The sequence below is a fragment of the Oryza glaberrima genome, chromosome 3 (assembly GCF_000147395.1).
Source record: "Oryza glaberrima chromosome 3, OglaRS2, whole genome shotgun sequence".
In the NCBI taxonomy this organism is placed as follows: domain Eukaryota; kingdom Viridiplantae; phylum Streptophyta; class Magnoliopsida; order Poales; family Poaceae; genus Oryza; species Oryza glaberrima.
Window position 1 is genome coordinate 370,787 of NC_068328.1, and position 16,720 is coordinate 387,506.

General features: G+C 43.0%; 1 protein-coding gene across 3 annotated transcripts; it reads left to right on the forward strand.

The window, feature by feature from the left end:
• Positions 1 to 13,026: 13,026 nt before the first annotated feature.
• On the forward strand, positions 13,027 to 14,984 carry LOC127765179 (UPF0548 protein At2g17695). 3 transcript variants are annotated; one of them, XM_052290026.1, is made up of 4 exons: positions 13,027 to 13,156; positions 13,659 to 13,937; positions 14,014 to 14,224; positions 14,371 to 14,984. In XM_052290026.1, the coding sequence occupies exons 2-4, from the start codon at positions 13,669 to 13,671 to the stop codon at positions 14,566 to 14,568; spliced, it is 678 nt and encodes a 225-aa protein (XP_052145986.1). In that variant the 5' UTR covers positions 13,027 to 13,156; positions 13,659 to 13,668; the 3' UTR covers positions 14,569 to 14,984. The 3 variants fall into 3 exon arrangements, with proteins under 3 accessions (XP_052145986.1, XP_052145985.1, XP_052145984.1); XM_052290025.1 differs by having other exon boundaries at positions 13,036 to 13,156; positions 13,650 to 13,937; XM_052290024.1 differs by lacking the exon at positions 13,027 to 13,156 and having other exon boundaries at positions 13,163 to 13,937.
• The last annotated feature ends 1,736 nt before the right edge of the window (positions 14,985 to 16,720 follow it).

Below are 16,720 nucleotides of genomic sequence, written 5' to 3' on the forward strand. Positions count from 1 at the left end.
TGACATACTCAACAAGCCACACAGCAAATATGCAAGTGCACAGGATAACAAAGGATGGCATAATATAGCTCATTTGCATAACAGCATTTAACAAATATTTAAGAGAATAGTGAAACAGTTGTATAATTAATCAATATTAAATAAACACCATACAACACACCCGTGTTGCATAGGCCCAACCTCATTTGAACAACCAACCCCAGTTGAACAAATTAAACCTCCAAACTAGGAATATACCATTCCAAACTAGGAGTTACATTAACTAACACCGTTACCATTTAATGTGTAATATGAGACTAATCACGAAAAACATTGCTCAATTCACCCATAACCGCGGGTACGGCTATTCGAATAGATTAAACTCTGATCAGAGGTGTACCACTGTACCCACAAGACACAATCCCACAACATGTTACCATGCGCCTTAGTACCACCACGGTACCTCGGAAAGGAACTGTGACAATACCTCTTGCACAACACAACTCACCACAGTGCACCGTTCCTGGATCATAATCTCCCCCTCAAAACCAGAGGCAATGGACTCCCCAGCGACCCCCACGGACTTCTCGCCGCTTCACAGTCTGGCACACTATAATGAATCATGCTATACAAAAGATAAAGCCGTTGCCCACGCTAGCTTGTGGTTGGCACGATAAATGTTTCACAACAGTAGCTCGCGAACCGGTCCTTAATTGTCATGAGCACAACCATCAAAACCATATGCTCACAACCCACCTTAACCAGGTTTTAATTAGCAATTAATTAACATCACACGATTAACCATCGTGAGCTACCATTTAATGTAACCATAATTAACAAGAATAATTATATAATTTATATTTAACCCCTTTAGTTAGCTAATGTTTCTAAGCATGGCTAAGCAAACATACATATGGCATTTAGCTGAACCAATCCAATATATAAGGTTCATGCTAATCACATTATAACCCATAGGAAAATAAGATCATCTTTGGCCATTAATTAATTGGGAAAAGGTTCACCACCCGATGACATTCGAAAATAATGCATAAGTTGAAATAAAATAATAGCTTTAAATGGGTTCAACATGCTCAAAGGGTTGTTTGGGATCTGTGTGACTTGCCTTGGGCTTCCACAAACGCTTCGGACCCTTCCTCAACGGAAACGCTCTCCTCCGGAACGTCGGAAACTAAAGCAATTAAACAAAAATCAACAAAACAGTACAAAAACAAGCATAAACAGTACATGTGGATATTTTTAACATGTAGATATTGATTTTAGAAAAATTTAGCAACTTGAACCACCTGAAACGGATCTACGGTTATTTAGTTATGATTTTCCAAAGATTTAATCTATTGGAAAAACGGGAAAAAGAAAAGATGATGATGTCATGATGACATCATCAATGGTGGCCGGCTCGGTTTGCACCCTCGCCGGAGCTAGGGTGGTCGGCTGCGAATTTGGAGGACATGTACACGTAGAGGACGACGAGACGAACGCAACGGTACTTATCAACACACCGAACGACCACCGACCTTAGCCGGCGTCGAGAAGGCGGCGGCGGCGGCTCGGGTTGACCGGCGGCGACGAGGCTACGGCGGCCGGCGGCGAAGGGGAGGAGGCGGCCGAGCTTCCCCACCTCTTGGCGAAACCAGCGGCAGCGACGGCAAGCGACGGCGACGGCGGAGGCGGCGGCGCGGCGCGGATGGAGGATGACCGGCGGCGACGGCGGGTTGAGGCGGGTGGCGACGGCGCTACAAGGCACGAGAGACCACGGGAGAGGGGGCAAACGGAAGAGGAGGACTAGGGGGTCCTATTTACAGCCTTGGATTGAAGAGATCGGACTCCTCCCGCAAGAAATCGCTTCGGGAAATCAAAAACTCGGTTTTGGAGATAAACTCGAAAACGAGTTCAATTCGGGCAAAATACTCAACCTCTTGCTCCGATTCTTGAGGGGAAAGATAGAGGAAGATGTGGGGATAAAAACCCCTCAAAAACCCGGACTCGGGGTGGAGAGATCGGGGCGGAATCAGAGGCGGAAGGCGGCGGCTCGGCCGGCTCGGGCTCGGCTTGCAGCCGGCCGGAGGTAGGAGACACCACCGACAGGTGGGCCCCACCTGTCGGCCTCCACGTGAGGGAGGGGCGGTGGTGGCGGGCTGGGCCGGCTTTGCCGCGCGGGAGAGAGGGAGTGTTGGGCCAAAAACGGCCCAACAACTTAAGGAAGGGTTTTTTTTTGAACTTTTTAATTAAAATATTTTGTGAAATATTGTTCCAATTATTAAAAAATACTTCCCTTGCTCAAATAATTCCCAGAAAATTCTAGAAAATAGAGGAACAAGCAAAGTATTTAATAAAATTTTATCTAGCTCCTTTTTATGTTGAAAATTTTCCTAGATTATTAGAGTTTAGCTTGTAGGCTTTTAATTTAATTTCTAAAGAATGATTTAAACAATGTATTTTTACATTAGACGATTTTTAGGGCGTGACAAACCTACCCCCCTTAAACGGAATCTCGTCCTCGAGATTCAGAAGAACTGGCGAAGAGATGAGGATGAGCTGACTTCAATTCATCTTCTCGCTCCCAAGTGGCTTCTTCTTCTGAATGATTGCTCCACTGAACCTTGCAGAACCGTATAACGCGATTCCTGGTATTCCTCTCGCTTACTTCCAAGATTCTGACTGGCTTCTCAACATAAGTTAAATCTTCTTGAAGCTCTATACGATCAGGATCTGCTTCCTCCGTGGGTACACGTAAACATTTCTTCAACTGAGACACGTGGAACACGTCATGTATTCCCGCCATTGACGGAGGCAACTCTAACTGATAAGCTACCTCACCTCTTCGACTCGCAATCTTAAAAGGTCCCACGAAACGCGGTGCCAATTTCCCTTTGGTTTGGAAACGATGAACACCTCGTAACGGCGTAACCCGAAGGTATACATAATCTCCTTCTTCGAAAGCCAAATCTCTGCGACGATTGTCGGCATAGCTCTTCTGACGTGACTGAGCAACGCGCAACCTTTCTTGGATAATCTTCACTTTTTCTTCTGCCTCTCGCAATATGTCTGTCCCAAAAACTTGACGTTCACCGGTTTGATCCCAAAGGAGCGGCGTACGGCACTTTCGGCCATATAATGCTTCATACGGAGCCATTTGCAGACTAGCTTGATAACTGTTGTTATATGAGAATTCCGCGTACGGCAAATTCTTATCCCAACTTCCACCAAAATCTAGAACACAGGCTCTCAACATATCTTCTAAAATTTGGTTTACTCTTTCCGTCTGACCATCTGTTTGAGGGTGATAAGCGGTACTGAAATTCAAACGGGTACCCATCTCTACCTGTAATTTCTGCCAAAACTTCGAAGTAAACTGGCTACCTCTATCTGACACTATCTTCTTAGGAACGCCATGCAAACATACCACTCTGGCCATGTATAACTCTGCAAGCTTATTCCCCGTGTAGGTTGTTTTGACCGGTATGAGGTGAGCGACTTTTGTCAACCTATCAACCACTACCCAAATAGAATCATGTCCTGCCGACGTTCTGGGTAGACCGGTTATAAAATCCATTCCTATTTCTTCCCACTTCCACTCTGGAATCTTCAACGGTTGTAACAGACCGGCTGGCTTCTGATGTTCTGCCTTGACCCGCTGACATACATCACATAGAGCCACATATTCTGCTATCTCACGTCGCATACTGGCCCACCAGAATTGTTGCTTTAGGTCTTGGTACATCTTAGTGCTTCCAGGGTGGATGGAATACAAAGTTTCATGAGCTTCTTTCATGATAGTATCCTTCAACTCCTTATTATCTGGGACGCAAATTCTTTCTCCTAACCACACAGTTCCTTGCTCATCTTCTACATAACCGATGGCTTTTCCTCTTCTCATGTTCTTTTTTATTTCTTGGATATCAGGATCATTCACTTGAGCTTCTCTAACTTGATCAAACAGAGTAGGTTGAGCTTCTAAAGTAGCCACAAAACCTTTGCTGACTATATCCAAGTTTAACTTTTCAAATTCTTGGCATAACTCCCAAGGTAAATGTCGACCTTCTGACATATTACAGTAGCTTTTCCTGCTAAGAGCATCGGCTACAACATTTGCTTTCCCCGGGTGATAGTGGATTTCCATATCATAATCTTTAATCAACTCTAACCATCTTCGCTGACGCATGTTCAAATCAGGTTGAGTGAAAATGTACTTCAAACTTTTATGATCCGTATACATCTCTGTACGGTTACCGAAAAGATAATGACGCCAAATCTTCAATGCATGCACCACAGCTGCCAACTCTAGGTCATGCGTTGGGTAGTTATTCTCATGAGGACGTAATTGCCTAGATGCATAGGCAACCACCTTTCCTTCTTGCATCAACACACAACCCAAACCGAGTCGGGATGCATCACAATACACTTGGAAACCTTTCCTCGAATCAGGCAAAATTAACACAGGCGCAGTCACTAGCCTTTTCTTCAGTTCTTGGAAACTTTGTTCACAATCCTCTGTCCACTTGTACTTCACTTCCTTCTGAAGCAGACGAGTCATTGGTCTGGCGATCTTTGAAAAGTTCTCAATAAACCTGCGGTAATACCCCGCAAGTCCCAGGAAACTACGAATTTCTGAAACCGTCTTGGGTTGCTTCCAACTTAACACTGACTCCACATTGCTTGGATCTACTGCCACTCCTCCAGATGAAATGACATGACCAAGAAACTTCACTTCGGACAACCAAAATTCACATTTACTGAACTTGGCATAAAGCTGATGCTCACGTAGTTTCTCTAAAGCTAGACGAAGATGCTCTTCATGTTCTTCCTTCGTCTTGGAGTAAATAAGAATGTCATCAATAAACACCACGACAAACTTATCCAGATATTCCATAAACACCTTGTTCATCAGATTCATGAAAAAGGCTGGGGCATTAGTGAGTCCAAATGACATAACGGTACATTCGAACAAGCCATACCGAGTTGTGAAGGCGGTCTTTGGTATATCTTCCTCACGGATTCGAAGTTGATGATATCCAGAACGGAGATCTATCTTGGAGAAAACTGTAGCACCTTCCAGTTGATCAAACAGGTCATCAATTCTGGGTAGAGGATACTTATTCTTGATAGTAACCTCATTCAACGCTCGATAATCCACGCACATTCTCTGAGTATAATCTTTCTTCTCCACAAAGATGACTGGTGCTCCCCATGGCGAAGTACTGGGTCTGATGTATCCTTTCTGAAGCAAATCATCCACCTGTCTCTTCACCTCAGCTAACTCATTAGCTGCCATTCTGTATGGTCTCTTATGGATAGGGTTGGTTCCAGGTACCAAGTCTATCCGAAACTCTATGTCTCTCTTAGGTGGCATACCTGGCAAATCCTCGGGAAACACGTCTGGGTAGTCTTGTACTACGAGGATCTCTTGTAGAGCAACTTGGTTTAAGATCACACCACGATATTTAGGAGAGGACACAAAGAAAGAAACGGTTTCCCCATTGCTACTGGTTAAAGTCACCTTACGGTTGGCACAATCTATAACTCCTCTGTGACGAGATAACCAGTCCATCCCTAAGATAACATCTAGATCCTTGGATTCTAGCAAGATAAGCGAGGATGGGAAAGGAACTTCTTCTATTTCTATAGTAGCGGAAGGACAATACTGTGTCGAAGATACTTGATTGCCTGGGGTATTAACTAGTAAAGGTTTCCCAAGACTAATAACTTCCATCCCATGATTGCTCGCAAAACTTTTAGACAAAAAGGAATGTGTAGCACCGGAATCAAAAAGCACAGATGCGGGTATAGAGTTAACAGGAAACGTACCCAAAACCACATCTGGTGCATTCTGAGCTTCTGCTGCTGCAACATGATTAACACGTGCCTTTGGTGCTGGAGCATTGGAGTTGTTCGGGGCTGGAGCGTTCTTCACGCGCCGAGGCTTAGGACACTTATCAGCATAATGTCCTGGATCACCACAATTGAAGCACACCCCTGGCTTGCTTCCCTGTTCCTTCCTGACGGGCTGGTTCTGAGCTGGAGTTGCTGCAGGACGAGCAACCATGTTGCGGTTGTCATTGCCACGATTACCAGTATTGTTGTTGTAGAACTGGCGTTGGGGGCGGACAACTGATGAAGATCCTCCTTGAGGGTACGATGGAGCTTGAGGTCCCGTAACGAGACGCGGCCTCTGGTTACTGCCCTGTTGTGCCTTGAATTGGGCAGCCCTGCGCTTCTTCTGCTCCATCCGGTTATACTTGTCTTCCTGACGAATCGCCTTGTCCACCAACTGCTGGAAATCCCGGAAATCCGTAGACATCAAGGCATAAGACAACTCATCATTCAGTCCCTCCAAGAACTTCTCCTGACGCTCTTCATCGGTGCGAACATCTTCCGGAGCATAACGAGCTAAACGATTGAAATCATGGAGGTACTCGGTGACCGAACGAGATCCCTGGTTGAGTGCTCTAAATTCTCTCTTCTTTAGGGCTACAACACCCGTTGGTATGTGTGTCTTCTTGAAAGCGGCCGTGAATTCCTGCCAAGTAATAGGCTCTCCTTCAGCCCTGCCTTGGCGAAAATGATCCCACCATTCAGCAGCAGGACCATGCAATTGATGCGAAGCAAAAGAAACTTTCTCCTGCTCAGTACACTGGATCAAATCCAACTTCTTCTCCACCGCATGCAGCCAATCTCCTGCTTCTACTGGATTGGTGGTGCTTGAAAAGGTAGGGGGTCTCACACGTAAGAAATCTGCCAGCTTGTTTTGGGGAGGTGGGGGTGGATTCTGGTTCTGATTGTTTGCCTGCTGATTCTGTGCCTGCTGCACTAACAGATTGATCAGTTGTGTTTGTTGGGCCAGAATCTGAGCTAGCGTGGGATCTCCTCCATTGTTAGCAGCTCCACTTCCACTTCCACTTCCACTTCCACTTCCGGTGCGCGTGTTCACCATCTGACGATAAGCAGAGACAACAGGAAAGAACGACAGAGAGACACCCTTAGAACGGAGTTATTTAATTAATTTAAATTCTATATTGCTCTTAACTGTGTATGATTACATTTAAATTGCATTAACACTATCTCACCAACTATCTTACACTCTGACAAGCAAAAGAACTAGACTCATGCTGTTACATCCCACCAATGATGTAAGCAACAACTAAAACCCACACACTCACAAGCAAACTTGAACAAGCAATCTAACACAGCGAACTACGGCAACGATCTAACTAAGCGACTAATCCCGCCTTGCGTCGGAACGAAGCGATGGATCTTCTTCCTCTGGAGTAGCTGGCTCTCTTTCTTCAGGGTCTTCCTCTTCTTCCTCATCACTTACGATGTCGATGACAGGTTCAGCACGATCGGGCACAGCTTCACCCATCACGCGAATCTTCGAAGCTAACTGGAGACGAGGTGGCGGACAGGTTCTCTTTCTTGCAGTGAGGCGAAGCTTGGGTGTTGGCGGCGGCGTTTCTCCTTTAAGTTCAGCTAATTCCTTCTGTAGACGGTACACTTTGCTCTCCAACTTGCAAATCTTGCCTCGATTCCAGTTTTCCCTGTCATGAGCTGCTTTGTCTCGCTCCACACTTACTGCATCCATAGCACTAAGCATATGCACCGCATGCATCAGAGTGGCACTCTCTTCACCATCAGGACAGGTATAGGTTCCATAGTCTTGACCATGAGGCTTGTGAGGATGATACTGGAAAGCTGATGAATCCAACTCTTCTTCAAAGCGTTGACGCAACTCTCCAATGGCCACCAAAGCTGCTTCTTGACAAGCATGGTTGTACGATCTTCCTCCAGCTTCGAACTTAATGGACGGAAGGTCTTCACGATCACTAGCCAACGTCACACGAACACGACACTTCTCCTCGTTGGGGTCATGGGAAATCCGGCGATACTCAGGAGCAACTTCATAACCTACCTCAAAAGCCATCAACCTCAGCTCCCTGACGAATCCTAACACCTTGATCAAGTTTCTCGGTGAATGGGGCGGCATCTAAAGAAACATAGAAGGGAGGAATTAATGCATATTTTTAAGTTAGCTGCACCCTCTAGACTTAACTGATTTGACCAAAGAGGAAGAAAAAAAAAATAAAAGAAAAGACACATACTAAGCTATTATATATATATATATTTTTAGAATTTAACTTTTTGGACAGAGACAAATAATTTTTTTTGACAAACAACTAAAATAAAACTAAAATACTTATGATCTATTATAAGCACGGTACAGTGTCACCATAAGAAGGATGAGTAGTACTAGTGCTATCATGATTTTATCGATACCATAATAGATGTACAGTGCCGACTAATCAATGAAGTTTACTAAGGTGGAATAGGAAACATTTTAAGAAGAACAATTTTTTTTTCTTTTAAAAGAAAAGAAAATGAATTAAATTAATTTTGTGCATAACCTTGCATGTGCTGCCAACTTAATTAATTTGTAAAAGAATAGAGAAGAGCAGTTCTATTTTTTTCAAAATATTTTGAAGGCTACTTAAGGTTTACCATTTGGCTTATCCTAAGGTCAAGGTGGCTCTGATACCAACTTGTCACGCCCGGAATTTCTATCCAAAATTCCAAACGCTTACATGTGTGTTAAACCCTCGTCCAGGAATCAACCGAGGCACACAATAACAAATTGATAATAGAGTACAAATAAATAACTATTTAATATTCGCAAATAATAAATTATCACAGAGGTAGATAGTTCCTCTCAAAGAATAACATTCTATGCAGCGGAAAAAATAAAACTATAACAAACTACGGAACAGCTATGGCGACTCCACTCCACAGGCATCTTAACCAGAACAAGCTCAATCCCCCAGATCATCACCTTCGCTAAAATACTCCTCTTCTGATGATTGAATATTGCAAGAATGAGCATATGACATACTCAACAAGCCACACAGCAAATATGCAAGTGCACAGGATAACAAAGGATGGCATAATATAGCTCATTTGCATAACAGCATTTAACAAATATTTAAGAGAATAGTGAAACAGTTGTATAATTAATCAATATTAAATAAACACCATACAACACACCCGTGTTGCATAGGCCCAACCTCATTTGAACAACCAACCCCAGTTGAACAAATTAAACCTCCAAACTAGGAATATACCATTCCAAACTAGGAGTTACATTAACTAACACCGTTACCATTTAATGTGTAATATGAGACTAATCACGAAAAACATTGCTCAATTCACCCATAACCGCGGGTACGGCTATTCGAATAGATTAAACTCTGATCAGAGGTGTACCACTGTACCCACAAGACACAATCCCACAACATGTTACCATGCGCCTTAGTACCACCACGGTACCTCGGAAAGGAACTGTGACAATACCTCTTGCACAACACAACTCACCACAGTGCACCGTTCCTGGATCATAATCTCCCCCTCAAAACCAGAGGCAATGGACTCCCCAGCGACCCCCACGGACTTCTCGCCGCTTCACAGTCTGGCACACTATAATGAATCATGCTATACAAAAGATAAAGCCGTTGCCCACGCTAGCTTGTGGTTGGCACGATAAATGTTTCACAACAGTAGCTCGCGAACCGGTCCTTAATTGTCATGAGCACAACCATCAAAACCATATGCTCACAACCCACCTTAACCAGGTTTTAATTAGCAATTAATTAACATCACACGATTAACCATCGTGAGCTACCATTTAATGTAACCATAATTAACAAGAATAATTATATAATTTATATTTAACCCCTTTAGTTAGCTAATGTTTCTAAGCATGGCTAAGCAAACATACATATGGCATTTAGCTGAACCAATCCAATATATAAGGTTCATGCTAATCACATTATAACCCATAGGAAAATAAGATCATCTTTGGCCATTAATTAATTGGGAAAAGGTTCACCACCCGATGACATTCGAAAATAATGCATAAGTTGAAATAAAATAATAGCTTTAAATGGGTTCAACATGCTCAAAGGGTTGTTTGGGATCTGTGTGACTTGCCTTGGGCTTCCACAAACGCTTCGGACCCTTCCTCAACGGAAACGCTCTCCTCCGGAACGTCGGAAACTAAAGCAATTAAACAAAAATCAACAAAACAGTACAAAAACAAGCATAAACAGTACATGTGGATATTTTTAACATGTAGATATTGATTTTAGAAAAATTTAGCAACTTGAACCACCTGAAACGGATCTACGGTTATTTAGTTATGATTTTCCAAAGATTTAATCTATTGGAAAAACGGGAAAAAGAAAAGATGATGATGTCATGATGACATCATCAATGGTGGCCGGCTCGGTTTGCACCCTCGCCGGAGCTAGGGTGGTCGGCTGCGAATTTGGAGGACATGTACACGTAGAGGACGACGAGACGAACGCAACGGTACTTATCAACACACCGAACGACCACCGACCTTAGCCGGCGTCGAGAAGGCGGCGGCGGCGGCTCGGGTTGACCGGCGGCGACGAGGCTACGGCGGCCGGCGGCGAAGGGGAGGAGGCGGCCGAGCTTCCCCACCTCTTGGCGAAACCAGCGGCAGCGACGGCAAGCGACGGCGACGGCGGAGGCGGCGGCGCGGCGCGGATGGAGGATGACCGGCGGCGACGGCGGGTTGAGGCGGGTGGCGACGGCGCTACAAGGCACGAGAGACCACGGGAGAGGGGGCAAACGGAAGAGGAGGACTAGGGGGTCCTATTTACAGCCTTGGATTGAAGAGATCGGACTCCTCCCGCAAGAAATCGCTTCGGGAAATCAAAAACTCGGTTTTGGAGATAAACTCGAAAACGAGTTCAATTCGGGCAAAATACTCAACCTCTTGCTCCGATTCTTGAGGGGAAAGATAGAGGAAGATGTGGGGATAAAAACCCCTCAAAAACCCGGACTCGGGGTGGAGAGATCGGGGCGGAATCAGAGGCGGAAGGCGGCGGCTCGGCCGGCTCGGGCTCGGCTTGCAGCCGGCCGGAGGTAGGAGACACCACCGACAGGTGGGCCCCACCTGTCGGCCTCCACGTGAGGGAGGGGCGGTGGTGGCGGGCTGGGCCGGCTTTGCCGCGCGGGAGAGAGGGAGTGTTGGGCCAAAAACGGCCCAACAACTTAAGGAAGGGTTTTTTTTTGAACTTTTTAATTAAAATATTTTGTGAAATATTGTTCCAATTATTAAAAAATACTTCCCTTGCTCAAATAATTCCCAGAAAATTCTAGAAAATAGAGGAACAAGCAAAGTATTTAATAAAATTTTATCTAGCTCCTTTTTATGTTGAAAATTTTCCTAGATTATTAGAGTTTAGCTTGTAGGCTTTTAATTTAATTTCTAAAGAATGATTTAAACAATGTATTTTTACATTAGACGATTTTTAGGGCGTGACACAAACCCAATGACATATTGTAGAGTAAGGACAAAATCAGTGACTCACAATGGATTGTCTCTGTTTTTTTATGGTTGTTCAGTTAACTACCTATCTACTATGATGCTGCATTTTTAGAAAAAGTTAAATCTTATACTATAAGTCCATATCTTACACATTAAATTACATACACTTATAATATAATTTTCAAATTATAAAATGCCCTATTCTCATTTTATAGGAGAACTATGGAAAAATGATGTATTATCTATTTAATTATGAGAAATATATTAGTCCAAATCAACATATATGTAGAAAATAAAAAACAATATGAAAGAATTACGGAAATACGTACTAATGTAGTTATCATATATAATACAATGAGAAAAGAAGACCATAGTCAAATGCTTTATTATTGAGCAAAAATGATGGTATTATTTTTATCATCTTTTAGAGGAATCTATCTAAATATAGTTAATCAGCCCGTGTTAGTAGAAGTATGTATCGTCATGCATCAACATATCATGAGATTATTAGTTATAGCTAAGTACACCGGCGTAATCATACTTAGCATATCACGAGACTATCGGGTAATGGACAATTATCTTTAATTGTGCTAGAGAAAAAATATCATACTTAGCATATTACGAGACTATCAGGTAATGGACAATTATCTTTAATTGTGCTAGAGAAAAAAAAGTACTCCCTTCGTCCCATAAAAAACCAACTTAGGACTGGATGTGACACATCCTAGTAAAACGAATCTAGACATGCATATGTTCATATTTGTTTCACTAGAATGTGCCACACCAGTTCTACATTCGTTTTTTTGGAACAAAAGGAGTAAATTACAATCCATACTATGTATTCTAAAAAATTCTTACAAATTTTCATATAATGTTATCCTTTAACCATTTTCATTTACACAATAGCTAACTTTACATTTTAATTTGGACCACCATATTTTATCCATCTCCAAGTCCGGTGACTCAGTAATCACGTCGCACATTAACTCTCTCTCTCTCTCTCTCTCCATTTTCTTCTTTCATCTGACAGTTGGATAACCGATAGATCTAGCAAGAAAGAGCCCGGATATAGCGCCTTCGCTCTTCGTTGGGTCAGCTCCTGCCTTCCAAAGTCCCTGCAAGCCCGACATCTCCGGCCTCAATTGCAACCATAACAATAGTGTGCATCATGATAGGGGAGGAGAAAAAGACTTGTCGGTTACTAGAGGTTAAGGTTGCACATGTAAGGCAAAGGGGAGGAACGATGGTGGCTCATGGAGAAAGAGCGGTGATGGCGGTGCGTAGAGTGACAATTAGCAGTTGCAGGTGGTATGAGGAATTTGTCGTCGACACAATCTTTTAATTTTTTCCTAAGTATTGATGATACGTGGGTCACCAGTTATATAAAGAAATAGCTTTTAAAATACTAGCTTGTCCCAAAATAAGTGTCAAAACTTTTGACCGTCCGTCTTTGAAAAGTTTATGAAAAAATTAAAATAAATTAGTCACACATAAAATATTATTCATGTTTTATCATCTAATAACAATAAAAATACTAATCATAAAAAATTTTAAATAAGACAAAAAAAAGTTAAACGTTGAACGTGAACCGTAATAAAAAACTACACTTAATTTGGGACGGAGGGAGCGGTAAATAAAAATATGGAGATAAGGGCGGAGTATCGCTACTTGAGATAAAGAAAAAGAAACCTCTCGTTGTCTCCTCCGCTCCTTGCCTCCTTGCGCCGCCGCCAAGACGAGTGGCGGCTGAACAGGGGAGGGCCGGGCGGCGATCTCCATCGCAGGGGAGGGGAGGGAGGGGAGGGGATCCTGGTGCGTCTTCTTTCTGATTCATCTCTCTCTCTCTCTCTCTCTCTCTCCCACCCCACCGGGACTGGAATTTGCGGGATTGCGTTCGTAAACCCTACTAGCTTCTCTTCTAGATCTTCTCCTCCTCCTTAATTTGATAGCCTTAAACCTCTCTTAAATAAATAATTCAAGTAATAACAGTTTGTTTGTTCACCCAAAAGTTTGGGGATTCAACTGAACCCCCATGTCCCAAGTTGGATCCGCCCCTGTGTCGAGGTCTTGGTGGTGGTGGGTACCATTTCAGAATCAAACCTCATTTCCCATGCATAAAGTAGTATGTATAGTGTGTTTACTTAATTTTAGGAGAGAAATAGAATGCTCCATTCACACATACTAGCACTCATTTTGTCATCAGTAATGGAGATGTCATCACTACTACTCCCCATGCCATGCAAAATAAATATCCATATTACCGTTTCATTGCCCACATTATGATCTTTAATTCGGAAATAATAAGGCATTGCAGCGAGAAATCCATGGCATGGGGAGGTCTCTTCTTGAGCTTCAGCCGTCCCTCACAGGACCAACAGAAGTCATGCCTTTCAGCTGCTGGTGGTTTCAACTATGATGCGCCTCTCCATGGTGCCTCAAGACCAAAATCAGTAGCTAAATTGACTGCGGGAGATACTGAAGCAAGTGACAAAGCGCTTGTCGAGCGCGGCTTCTTTGTGAACCGTTCACGTGTTCTGGTTGGCTCTGGCACTACCACCTTCAACCATGCCAAATCCGCGCTTCTCTCCTGGAAGTAAAGCCCAAGAACTACAAATTTTGTTATGTTGTTCATCTGGTCTCCATAACCAAGCAAACTGGTGTATATCTAGGCATTTGGCACTAGGCTGGGCAAATGTGGAACCCGACACACCGGTGAAGGCTGGAACAAGGTTCTGCATTTGTTACAAGGAGCTGATCCCTTGGGTCATGTTGCCCCTCCAGATTGCCTATGTGACCGATGGCAATGGAGGCAACTCCTCAGGCCATGGAAAAGGCTGCGTTTTTGCTTATGGTAGCGGCACTCTACAAGGCCATCTGCTGGTACGCCTGCCTCCTAATCTCATCAAGTAACAATGAAACATTGTAGTACTCACTACTCAGTAATGTAAAATGTTCAGAATGCAGTGCAGAGTTGCAGGTGTTTTTTTACTGAATGAGTTGGATGATCATATTTTGATGGTTTGCAGGCAGGGGAGGAGAGGTTCTCGGTGCAGCTGGACGAAGACGATCAGGTGTGGTACGAGGTGATGTCCTTCTCGAAGCCAGCACACATCCTGTCCAGCCTCTGCTACCCGTACGTGCAGCTGAGGCAGAAGCATTTCGCGCATCAGTCAGGGCAGGCACTGCTCAGGCATGTTGCCAGCCGCTCCAGGGACACACGGTGATCGACTTCGTCTCTGCAGATTTGATCTTTTCTTCAGGAGTAGTCTTCGCATGTTGTGAGTGAGCCTGCTTGTATGTTCCTGTATCTATGTCCGAATCTGCTCCTGAGAGCATTATTAGTTTGTAGTTTGAATTTTTGGGCTCAGGGTAATTATTTAGCATTTGTGCTTTGTTGTTAAGTTTTAGATCAAATTGAGGTGTTATGGTGATGTAAATTCAGATTTCCATGGTTTGTTACTAAATCAAAAGGAAGAATGAAAGATAAGCACAAGAGGAACCCCACAGTTCCACGGAACAGGTAGAAGAGACGTCTTGCACCAGGCAAACGCCCCTTGTTTATAGTGATGAGAGTATGGATTATCTGTTTGTCCCCTTTACCATGGTAGTAGAGTACTCAATGGATTAGCAACTTTTTCCATGTCTGTCACTGTCACTAGAAGAAGCTTTGCTAGTGCAAGTGTTATCTGAGTTGAGCAGACTTGCAGCAGCAACTGCTGCTTGATTTTCATTTCATTTTATTGCCTTCATTATTGGTCAGCTTAGCGTTAAGCATTCAAGCATAGCCTCTGCTCATCAGAGGAAAGAGAGATGATGTCAAAATTTATGCATGTTTGCTGGCCTGCACACTAGTGCACTGTATATTGTTCTGTCTGTCCACCCACAAAGTTTGAATATAAACTTCAATCCTTTTTCATCACATCAACTTGTTATACACACACAACTTTTCAGTCACATCATCTTCAATTTCAACCAAAATCCAAACTTTGTACTCAACTAAACACAGCCAAAAAGAAGAAGAAAGCGTCCTCCCCTCCACGCAAGCAAGCAAAAAATAAAAAAAATAAAAAATTCCGCGCACGCTTGCCGCAATCCCGCTCCGGGATTCCTTGCGTTTTTCACATTTTTTTTTCCTTTTCTTTCACGCGCACCGCTCCGGTTATCCCGTTCCTGGATTATTATTACTACTTTTTTTTTGTTTGCCTTCTTTATCTGGGAGTATATCTTAATTAATTATGGAGATACTCTTTAGTAGTATTTTCATTTTATGCGCACGGTTGGTGTAATGAAATCCCGTTTGGAAACCAATTTCTGTTCTTTTTCTATTAACCTCATCAGGCGTCCCACGTTGGTGGGGATGTCGCGTTCCGATCCCGATGCACAAACACAAGTAATCAACGGCGGAGAAACGAAGCCGATTGGAATTATCATGTTTGGCTGGTACCCTCCTGGTACTTAGCTGGCTCAACACAACAGCCACGCTGAGAGGGAGTAGTTAATGTCGTAATCTTTAAGACAACGGTTATGTAACTGTTTATCAATTTTAGATAGAGATTTACAAACAGAATTCAATAATTGTGTACTCTTTATCTTTGGTTGGTAGTCTTTAGTTTGCTTTTTCTTCACAGTTGGTGTCCTCTTTTTTGTGTGTCAACCTTTTTATTTTATTTTTGTGTGTTACGTTGTAATAATTGGTTGTACCTTGTTGAGCAAAGGCCAGGATATTCTATTTCATTATCTTAAAAAAAATAAGCTGCAAACTAATAAACAGCTTGAGTATATTTTATATATATATTTGAGAAATTACTGTATTGGGATTTGATAGAATATATATATTTATATATTATTTTGTATTAGTACGTGTGGAATGAGTAAAAAATAAAGGAAGGAGTATTTAGGTGTGATTAACTGGTTAATGATTGATGAAAAATTGGCAGGTGCAGGTGTCCCAACCCAAGCCAAGCGAACGAGGATGATACTCTAGTACAGTGGAGTATCTGGCAGGATTAGGCAAAGTACAGTGGTTGTCGATGAGAAAGACAAATAAAGCCGGCCGCCTGTATACTTGCGATTGTCGCCCCCCGCACCGCACCTAAATTGATTGATTATTAATTTAACTGCCGCTCGCTAAACTGTAGTGCTCCGTAACATGTAGTTTGTGGCATTTTCCTGCACCGAATAATAATACTAACAATAGTGATACACTATCATTAGTACACCTCCAGATGGGTTAGTCCTACATGAGCATGGGATGCAAAGCAGCAGATGGTTTTGTGAATGCAGTCATCATATAATAAATAAACGTGCAATAATTGAGGAGGAACCATGCAGCTTCCTCCTTCCTACTACAGGAAAGCAGATAGACAGACGGCGAGG

Bases quoted from the DNA above. Each gene is read 5' to 3' on its own strand.
- LOC127765179 (XM_052290024.1), top strand. From the start codon at position 13,582: ATGCAAAATAAATATCCATATTACCGTTTCATTGCCCACATTATGATC. The intron at 13,938-14,013 runs GTAAAGCCCAAG...GTGTATATCTAG, and splicing joins TCCGCGCTTCTCTCCTGGAA to GCATTTGGCACTAGGCTGGG. The intron at 14,225-14,370 runs GTACGCCTGCCT...GATGGTTTGCAG, and splicing joins CTCTACAAGGCCATCTGCTG to GCAGGGGAGGAGAGGTTCTC.